We start from the raw sequence: 10815 nt of genomic DNA, 5'->3' as shown, positions 1-10815 counted from the left end.
CCAGGAGACCAGATTATTGACCCTCCACCATACTGCCCTCCAGGAACCATGATGACACTGCTCAGAAGCAAGTGGCCTCAACTCAACTTTTACTTTGACATAGAATCCCCAATTTTAAATTTCAGAAATCCTTGTAGGACTTTAAAACTTGATCGCTCATTTTACCAGTCATAAAATTTGGTTTTCACCAGGAACCACACCATGAAAGACCTGTGCCATCACCAGTCCTGAGGCACCACTGGAATCTGAGCAGATCATCTTCATCAGCCTCAGGACAAGGCAACCCATTTTTCTCAACCTGTGAACTTAGCAGAGATCAAGAATTCTGAATTTTGGCACCAACACGTTCCGCCACCCGAGCTGTCCTAAGCTGCGTACTGATCCAGCATCCTTGCCATGGCTTCATCCAGGACGCTGCCCTTCTTTAGTCATCTTAGAAGAATGAACTCTGGTCTCAGGGCCACACGGAGAAAACAGAAAATGTAAATGCTACAGGCTCGTCCCAGCGAACCACCAGTCACAACCCAGGATGGTTTTGTTACTTTTTATGTTTAACTTTCACACTAAAACATCGCAGTGAAGTTTTAAGATAAAATATGCTAGAGAAAAACTGAAATAGCCAAATATTCAGCCAAGAAATTTCCTATCACCTAGTGCCATTAGAGAGTCCTTAATCTGGGAAGAAATCAAATCCAGGACACTGGGAATGGCTAAATAGGCCTCCACTTACGCAATGATTATGACAGTACTGTCAGGAGAAAGGCATTCCAGAGACACTAAGTTCTGGAATTTCTAGTCCTGAAGCAAAGCTTTGCTTTGTAACACATCATCTGAAATGGGCTCATTCTTTGACCTTGTTCCCTCGAAGTCATAAGACACAGATCAGTAATTACATTAACTTGCTCCTGAAGCATCTATAGTTGTAATGATCCACAAGAAATGACCAAGAAATCCCCAGATGGGGCCTGAAGCATTCAATTTTCTTTTCTCTTACCTATAAAGCTTCACCCAAACACCATGTCACTGGCCACAGAGTTGCCATCCTCCTTTGACACTGGGTTTAGTTAAAGCCCATGTCGGTGGGCCAGCAGTCCTTTTAAATCTCACCCTCTTCCTTCTTCAATATCATATCAAATGAAAACAAGTTCATTACTCTTCTCTTTTCTGTCATTGAGTTTTAATTAGAGTAATACAGCCTACATGTCTTTCTACTTATTTTCTCCTTCTATTCAAGAGAGTAAATATGACCTAGCAGCTAATTTAATACATCCTCAATGTTCACAGCAAAGTGGCAGAAAAACGTTAGATGTTAAGAGGGAGGCGGAGTGGACGTGCCAGCTGGTCAGTACCAGCTGTGCTGCGGTTTGACTGAGACAGCCGGCCAGCAGCAGTAAGGGCTCATCAGATGGGGAGAGCACAAGAAAGTGGAACAGACCTCCGCACTCTCACGTGACCCTCAGGAGCCCTAAAGAAGAAAGAGGCAGCCCGCAGGGTACTCAGCCTGCAGGCAAGGCCCAGGCATCATCAAGTGCACAGTGGAAGTGGTTACCCACGTGTTCCAGGCATGAAAACAGGACGAGAGCTGGAAGGCACCAATGACTGTGAGCACACAGAGGGTTCAGGAGCTCAGGGTTCTGCAGAGGATGAAGGGTGCAGAGGGTGGAGCCCCGGTGCAGGCAGGAAGATGAGCTCATGCATCTGTAAGAGCTGGCACGCTGTCCAGCACGGGCAGGCACACAACCAGCGTCTGCCGAATGGGAGCTCTGTGGGCGCCCAGGGGAGTTTCTGCGTTCATGACACAGCAGGCGGAGTGCAACAAGCCCCAGCACAGACCCACGCTGCTGGCTGGCCGAAAGGCGTCGAAGCGAAGGCCACGCAGCATCAGAGTTGACGTCAACGTCACTGCAACTCGCAGCAGGGGGTGAGGATGATTCCGAAGTCACCCGAGTTGTGACAAGATGTTGTAAAGTTGACTGATGCCTGAATGTGGACCCTCGCGGCCAGCTGGGAGTTCCGTCGTCATTCGTGCGAACGTGAATGTAATAGTATTCTAAACTGCCAGACAGGTCAGGCAGCTGCAGGATGACGGCCGCCAGCATTAAGAACTAGGAAGAGGATTCCTACTGCGGTGTCACAGACAAATCAGAGGTAACAAACTTGTGAAAAGACGACGTGGTTCCCAAAGCCAGCCCCCAGGAACACTCAGGGTGCTGAGGTCAGAATCCAAACATGTCAGCTGCTACTGTGCATGTCTACAGGCTGATGACTGGAAGGTCTGCACCAGCAACTGCCCACTCACAAAGAACCTGTTTTTCTGGCCGTGGGAAAAAAGTCTGGTGCAGAGATGGTGCTCTAAAACGGAATTTCTGAGGGTGGCTTAATGAGACGCGCTGGAACGGGGGAGGGGAGCAGAGGGAGGTGACCAGCTGCTCTGAGATGCTTCCTGACCCACAGGGAGCAGGAGGGAGGGGGAGACCCCGCATCAGAGCGCCCAGGGGGCCTAAGTCGTGAGGACGCGTTTCTCCTGCTATTTCCCCTGGCTTGCAACTCATGCTTTATAGTCATGAGAGTGAATTTCGACTGCTCAAAAGGGAGGTACATGCTTATAGGACTTCAAACATGGGCATAATGAATATATACCACAACCCCAAAATGAATGTTTTCTAGTGAGCCCTGGCGGTTCAAGGAAATATGACGGTAGAAGGTGCTTCTGGAACAGTCCACTGGAATTTGGTCTAAGGCAGTCATTGCAGAGTCTGCAGACTCTCCAGCCATAATGTCCTAGCAGAAAACTAACAACAGGTCACCTCTGCACAAAGGTCCTTAATACAAAAGTCACTGACGTGTCTCCAGGCACGGTGATGATCTGCCTGCCATCTGTGGCCCTTTGCCAGATTCAGAACAAAGTCCTGGACCCTGGAATGTTCCAAGGCCTGGACAGACCACCTCCCCCAGCTCTGCTCCTTCATTTTTCTGGCTAGTGGACCCAGTGTGTCATCTCTCATCAGTCAGACAACAAATATCTAGAGAGCCTCCACTACGTCCGAGGCCCTGAACAAGGAGCCGGGGCCACAGCCGAATGAAGGAGTCACGCTCACTGCCCTCCGAGTCTAGCTGGGAGACAGACATCAAACACCTACACAACACACACTTCATCTACAATTTAGCTTCAGGAAGAAAGCACAAGAGCCTAGAACAAGGGACCTAGCCTGATGTGGGAACAATGAAATTTTCTTTAGGAAATGACATTTAAAGTGAAGGATGAGGAGGAGTTGACCAGGAAGAGCGAAGCGGAGGGAAGAGGAGAAGCCGAAGGACACAGCAGGTGGAGGGAAGAGCTCTGGCCCAGGTACAGAGATCCACCAGCACACCGTTTAGCAACAGCAGCATCCAACATGGCGCTCCCACCACAGGTCCACCAACTTACTTCTGACCGACTAGTGGAAGGAACAAGACGCCCCAGAGAAATAAAAGACCGAAACCAGCCATACTTAGGACAGGAAGTCCAGGTCCTGGAAATAAGCCTATGAGAAAAGAAAAATGGCCCGTGTAGGGCTGGCAGCCCACACGTGCTCGCCTATAACCTGAGTCACTGGTAGGAACCTGCCCACAAGCCCAGGACGTTTCCACCAAGCAACTGGCACACACACCCACCCCCCCACCAGGAGGAAAAAAAATGCAAATTTTAAGGAAAAAACTTCCTTTTGCTTGGTTACCAAGGTGGTGAGGATCACTGCTGTTGCCCTCTGACCACGGCAGACTAGTTTCCCATTAATCCCGGGGACAAAAGGTACACTCCCTTAAACGTGTTGGAAATAACAACCAAGCGAGGTGACCTGACATAATGGTGATTTATCTCCTTCGCTTCACATGACAAAATTACAGGGTATTGTGATGAGTCATCCACCTGACACCTAATACGTCTGATCCACAGGACAAGGATCCAGTCAACAGGCCTATGGTGAGGAAGGGGACGACAAGGCCCCAGAAGAGAGGCAGCTCTGCAAACTCGTTCACAAGCAAGCTGAGCCACAAGGCTGGACGAGGGAGCACATGTGTAACAAAGAGGCTGGCCAAGGTGCTGGGGCAGACGCAGGAAGAGCTTGCGCGCTCCGCTTCGGCAGCCCAGGGTTCGCTGGTTGGGATCCTGGGCACGGACACTGCTCGTCAAGCCATGCTGAGGCGGCGTCTCACATGGCAGAAGCAGAAGGACCGACAACGAGGATGTGCAACCACGTACTGGGGTCTCTGGGGAGATGTTAGCTCAGGGCCAAGCTTTACAAAAAAAGACGGTGTGGGATGTCTGGTTACAAACCACCATTTTCATAACTCATTTAATGAGCCCACTTCTTTCCCAGAGAGTGCGCTGCACCTGCTGTGTTATCTCTCATCCTCACCACCGCCGTGAGCTCGGTTCCAGTCCTTCGTCTCACAGCTCAGAACCCGAGGCCTGGAAAGGCGGAACAGCACTGACTGCCTGCTTCCACGCACAGAGCTTTCTGCCACATCACCGTCTCTCAGCCCAAACTGAGTCTGAGTCTCTGATAAGCCTGGCGAACCTGGACCGTGGCCACTCACTGCGGGTCAGGCTGGTTAAGCGTCTCCCGCCATGCACACTGGCACCCCCGGCGGTGGCAGGTCCCGAGTTTCCGCAGCTCCATCCAGGGCTCAGGGGCAATGTGCCATGCGAGGGGAGCTGCTCTTGACGTCCCATTTTTACTTAGATTTTGTGCTATATCATTTGGGGAAGTTTTTAAAGGGGCAGACAGATTTCAACCCTCCAGCCCCACTCCAAGCCACTCCTTGACAAATACTCCTCTCGGGTCCTGACTTTGAATGTTATCCTACGAGGGGTGCAGAGGTGGCTCCCGCCTCCACACTGTTGTTCCCAACGATGGTTTTAGGTTCCACGCAGTCCTGTTATTTTAATATCTTGCTACTATTTTATTAGGCCTTGTCTTTAACTTAAGGATGACTCCAGCCCTGAGAACCATTATATTCAAGATCAAAACTGTGAAGAACATTTTCCTCGGTCTACACTCCCAAGCTCCATTCTCCCTTCACACTCCTCACTGAAGCCGGAGGGTAAATTCTCTGGAATCTGGACAGAATCTATTACAGTCCTCTCCCTAACAAACCATTGCTGGACAGAGCGCCTAAAAAACAGAACTCGCATTTTACCATCAGCAAAAATATTCAAGGTGTTCTGTAAGTGTTTCAAACACAACGCCTGTGTCCATCTGTGGTACACGTGGGGCCTCGGCATCCGGCTCTCGGGTTCCAGGGGGTGAGACTTGCCCTCTGAAGTTGGCAATCCAGAACAAAAGCCCAATGCGTGGAGGGTCCAGCACAAGGTGGGCTCTTTCTAAGTGCCTGGAATCTGAGAATTACGATGGACTCCCTCAGTAAATCACCTTTGTTGCTTTGAAGCCACCACTTTCTGCTAAATGAAAACCATGAGCCAGGAGCCTGGAAGTCACCTGGAAAATTTCTGGTGACAACGAGTCAGATTTGAAGTTGTTGCTGGCGAGGCGCTGATGTGAGCGGAACCGGATACTCGAGTCACTTTCCGATCCACAACGCCTGAGGTCTGTCAGCCGGGAGATACTCGGCAAGCACTTAATGTGTTCGGTCCCACGGTGGGAGCACTCAGCTATTTTAGCCCCATCAATTACAGCTCTTCAAACATGCACACAACTTCTAAGCCTTTCAGGTTCATACAGCAAGCAAATTCCATTATCTATCATACCTCACTATACAAAACATTTGGGTATGTACAGGTTGAATCACGTTCCCCTTGTGTGCAGTGACACGGGGGTCACTCTTAATCTGCGACACAGAACGCCTGGGGACAGTTCTACTCACTCACTCAGATGCTGACAGAGAGCCCAATGGGGACAAGCCGTGCCTCAGATGCTGGGATCCTTGCTCCTCACATCCCCTATTCTTATATTTGGACACACGTGCTTTGAATAAAACATTATATTTAGGGTCTCTTTAGCAAATAAAAGTCACGCCCATCAACTTGACTTTAAGACTTCCTCCTTGTGATAAGGATCTTTGATATGACTGTTCTTCTAAACTAGACTTTTGCCTCTCTAGCTGTAAAATTCTACTGCCAAGACCTTGTGTCTAGTCCAGAAATGGCTCAAATAGGGACACTGGGAACAGGCAACGTGGTCCAAGTGTCACAAAACAAGAGGAAAAACGAGGAAACGTGTGAGATGCTGCTGGAGCTGTGTTCAGACTCTTGACGCCACACTCCTTGATGAGGGGGACAGGACGCACAGAGGTCATGGCAGCGCGAGACCCTCAGCCACCCAGCAGGAACATGAACGGCAAATGGCAGATTGTATTTCCTTTGGAAACCTCCACAGGCAGAAATTCTACCTTCACAGAGGATAAGCCGAAAGCAGAGCAGTCAGTGCAGGCTCCGTAACACACATTCTCACAAGACGGGCAGCGCAGTTTCTCAGAACTGCTGCGTCCTGACTTCAAGGAGAAACCGTCTTCCTACAGAATCTAACCTGCAATTAGCTACGAAAAGGCGCGGAAGGCGTTAACCTAGATATTAACAGAGGAGTCAATTGACATCACCTTGTAAACATACAGTTTCATTTTTGCACCAAAGAAACCGGTGAATCTGATGGAAAACTACAGGGAAACAGAGCAGCCTCTCGGATACCACTGGACGAACACAGTGGTGGAGAGCAGGACAATGTACGTCAGACACCTGCAAACACAGTATTCGCTCTTTCCACGCAGGTGCCTCGGAACGACAATTCTAACGCCATCATGTTTCTTAGATTTCCTACAGGACCTCAGAGCCTGTGAAAACGACTTTTGAACGTGAAGTCTACCTCCACGGAATGCCGTTGTACGCGCTCTGCAAAGTACTTATAAAGACTAGTCCTGGCCCTCAAGAAGCTTGCAGACCTGAGCAGGCCACAGACGTGTGCACAGACCATTTCATTAGGCCATCAGCCCTTCCCAGTCTCAGTTTATTGTTTCCTCCACCCGACAGTTAACACTTCCGAGAGCAGAAACCATGTCAATGATCTCCGCATCACTCCCGCAACGCCCCAGCAGAACAATGTACACGGGACGAGCATTTAACAAATCTGGTTTAGGGAGGAAACGTAGTATTACCTTAACAGTCACACCGTGCTCAGCAAAATCCATCACAGGCAGGTTCGCCGTGAAGCTCCTCCAGGAGCCCTGAGTCTCTGCAGCAGCAAACAATCCCTCCCAAGCCGGTCCTGAGGGCAGCGTCACACTGCGGCTGGCACTCCCAGGTGTAAGAGCAACAGTGTAAGCCCAGCTGACCCCCGGTTCCTACCTGAACGTCAGACGTCAGTAACAGCGAGGATGTAGAACGTTTGCTCTCCCAGTAATCAAGAGGAATGCAATCTCTCCTTCAGGAACTGATCCAATCTACCAGCCAACCAAAGGACTGTCTCACCCCACCAGGTAACTCTGAAGCCACCACTGGGAGTCAGGTGGTAACCGACACTGAGCTCATCGTGATGGTTACCCAACGGCAGAACCCCTAGAAAGACACTGCTCGGCCCGACCCCAGGTCACCTGTACAGAAGCATCTGGACAGCAGCTTCTTTACTGCTGGTAACGAGAGAACAGATACTCAGCATGAGGACCAGGTTCGGACATGGTTGGCTGATTAGGCCACAGAGTGGACAGAAAAGAGATAGTTTCTGACTGCTTAATAGTCACACATAAAAGATAACCTGCATGCCATCTTGTTTTGATGCTTTAGAAATAATAATTCAGAAAACAGGAGTCTATTAAGAGATGCAAATGACTGTGCATACCATATACTAGTGACCGGCAAGAATAATACCCAGAATAGGCAACAGCATTTAAGTGGAAAAGAAAAAACGCAGTTGTCCATAAATGCAGATCACCATGCTCCCTTGCAGGCAAGGGGCCGTGAGCTCCATGACGCCCTTCCTAATACCCACATCCATTTCAGGACCAGACCTGGTGCCAGGAAGCAAGAAGGATGGACAAAGCAGAGAGGAGCAAATTCGTAGCTCTACAGATTTGTCCAATAAGGTAGCCACTAGCCACATGTGGCTATTTAAATTAACCAAAATTTAAAAATCAGTTTCTCAGTTGTAGTAGGCGTATTTTAAGTATTCCCAGCCACATGCAGCTAGTAGCTATTGTACTGGACAGGCACACACAGAACATCCCCATCACTGTTCTAGAGAACAGAGTTAGACTGGAAAGTGAACATTCCTATTGCTCAGATAGACCTGATAAGAAATTCAGAATCAAAGCCAATAGTCTTACTCATCAAGAATCATGAGAGGTACCCGAGGCTGTTTATCTTCTCTTTTATTGACCGTGTCCATAGATCAGAGACATTTGGGGAAAGTCTGGACATCCTTGTCAGCACAGGATTTCCCCCCGAGTCTTTTTCTTCTTCTTTTTCTCTCTTGGGGTGAGGGAGGCAGAAAAGAAAAATGGCAGGGGGATCAGAAATTCTTTAAGTCTCTGTTATGCAAGAGTTGCATAAATTGCCAAAAACAAATAGATTTTTAGAAGCATCTACTTCTCCCACCTCTCTTTCTTTCAAATAAAATACTAAAGGCAACAGAAAAAAAACAGGAGAAAGGAAGAGGAATCGAAGAAAATTACCAAGAACGAAATGGATGGCTGTCCTAAACTACTGTTCTAGGACAGCCAGGAAAAAAGTGCCACAAGTCAAGAACAATGTTTCCAAAAACACAGTGGCCACAATTCAACAAGTCCACATTAATTTTCACAGGAACCAATTCGTAGGAGGCCAAATGATTTGCTACTAACAGTGGAAAGTATTGAGTTTTCAGCAAGAGCACACTCTGGATCAACCCTCTAATTCATGGGCACACAAAGGGCTCACCCGGGTCATCTTCCATTCATGGCATCATTAGGCTCCTGAGGTTATTCGGTCCTCAGAAGCTACATCCAATAGTAAATAAAAATCAACTACAACCACAAGATTCTACTTACTAGAACTTCCCTGTATACGATCCTTTAAAAATGAAGTAAAAACATACTTTTGGATTTAAACTAGACAGTTTCAATGATATTTAATATAAGCAAACTAAGATTGACTTGAGAACAAGGAAAAAGAAAACCAGTATCTTCAGACGCTGGATTCTATTTAAGCACTCATTCTGCTTGCCACTTTGCCCTGCTACTGCTGTGCCACACTCGGGAAAATCTGATACCTCAGTGACCGAACAACTTGAACGCAAGCTAAAATTTAATCAGCACATCAGAAACAACAGAACCAAGAAGATATCAGCTTAAGAGAAGAACAGCTTATATACTTTTGGGAAGGGGCTGCAAGAATTAGGGTCCTGTAAAACCTAAAATGCAAGCCTCAGCGTCCTTCTTCAGAGACACCTGGCGTGGCCGCCTGACTGAGCCTCACAGCCCTGCGAGGGTGGCTGTGGGACGGACGGCTAGGCGATGCAGCCCACGGTGCAGGAGGCTGCGAGCTGCCGCGGCGTTTCATCACGGCAAAGGACAGCTCAAGAAGCCCTCCCTTTCTGAGCCCCTCACGCTTCAACCCCTATACGGGCGTTCAGGAGCAGAGTTCCCATCAGAAGCTGGAAAGCCTGGGTCCCTCCCTGCTCCTTCACTGGGCCCATTCCGTGGCCCTCAGTGTCTGTTTTCCTCCTCTTCTGCCCTCAGCATTTCAGAATAGAAACGGAAGTCACATCCTGACCCTCTGCCCAGGGGAAGGCTGCCCTCTTAGCTTATCTAACTCTTCCCTCTCAAGGAGAAACGCCTCCTTAAACAGAAATCACCTGATACACCTGAGGAAGGTGCGAGATGTTTGTTGAAGCCCCGATAACTCACATTTCCTCCTCCTGATGAGGACACAGTCACCAGTAACTGTCAAGTGAGCTTGTGAAAATTAAAGCTCTCCAGGGCAAGAGAGCAACTTGGGTCAAAAAGGCAGCTGATCTGAAGCCTCCCTAATCTGCCAAATCTGGTCCCCATGTCATGCACACACGGTTCCACGGAGCGTGTGAACACCCCCAGCACACTGGAGAGGTGCATCCACACAGCATGCACCACCAGCACAGTTTGTAAGACGTGCTACGGGCATGTGGGAAATGGGCTGGCTCCAGATCCGACCAAAGGGTAGAGCGAGCGCGTACCTTTCAGCCTTCTGGAATTCCCATTCTTTTGCTGTTCATCTTCCTCATTAATGGTGAACAAACCAAGCGGAACTGCCCTTGCGTTGGTCTTCTTCAGCCTCTCTTGTCGGAGAGCAGTAGCTGGTCCAGGCATACCGCCGTACTTGCTTTTTAATTATTCTTATGTTAAAACTCTGTGCTTATGTAATTGCAGCTCCCAGGAAGCTGCTAGTCCCTAAGCTGCCGGTTCATCTGAGCACTCGTAATGGATCCCCCACAGGGAAGCAGTGTGCAAACAGCTGACAGATGCCACCAGCCACTTGGCAACTGAGGCCCTGCAGTTCCCCTCACCTACAGCGGCCCCCACCAGCCCCCTCGCACTGACGTCCTGCAGGCACGCGCACTGGCTTGAGCACACGCACACACATGCATGCACACGCGTACACACACACACACGCTCACTCTCCTTCCAGAAAAGCTCTCTTAAAGGCAGGCAGGGTCGGACGCCTCCCTCCACTGCCTACCCTGCTCAGTCAGACGCAGCGTCCCCCTCCTGCTGTGGCACCTTTCCCAGCCTTCTTCTTGCTCCTGCACAGTAAAGCGGTCCGCACCCGGCACAGGGAGGAGAACACGACAGGCTGCCGTTCACAGTTGCCCT

The 10815-nt window shown here is 49.3% G+C and overlaps 1 protein-coding gene across 6 annotated transcripts in view; it reads right to left on the bottom strand.

The window, feature by feature from the left end:
- The window catches only part of MAP7 (microtubule associated protein 7), a 126184-nt gene extending 115858 nt beyond the window's left edge, over window positions 1–10326 (bottom strand). For all 6 annotated transcript variants that reach the window (XM_046675385.1, XM_046675386.1, XM_046675388.1 and 3 more), the window contains exon 1: window positions 10179–10326. In XM_046675385.1, coding sequence (XP_046531341.1) covers window positions 10179–10311 — 133 coding nt within the window. In that variant the 5' untranslated portion in view covers window positions 10312–10326. The remainder of the gene's footprint in view (window positions 1–10178) is intronic.
- Between the last annotated feature and the right edge of the window lie 489 nt (window positions 10327–10815).

The sequence above is a fragment of the Equus quagga genome, chromosome 11 (genome assembly GCF_021613505.1).
Source record: "Equus quagga isolate Etosha38 chromosome 11, UCLA_HA_Equagga_1.0, whole genome shotgun sequence".
In the NCBI taxonomy this organism is placed as follows: domain Eukaryota; kingdom Metazoa; phylum Chordata; class Mammalia; order Perissodactyla; family Equidae; genus Equus; species Equus quagga.
The sequence above is the reverse complement of the archived record's forward strand: the minus strand, read 5'-3'. Positions and strand labels throughout refer to the sequence as shown.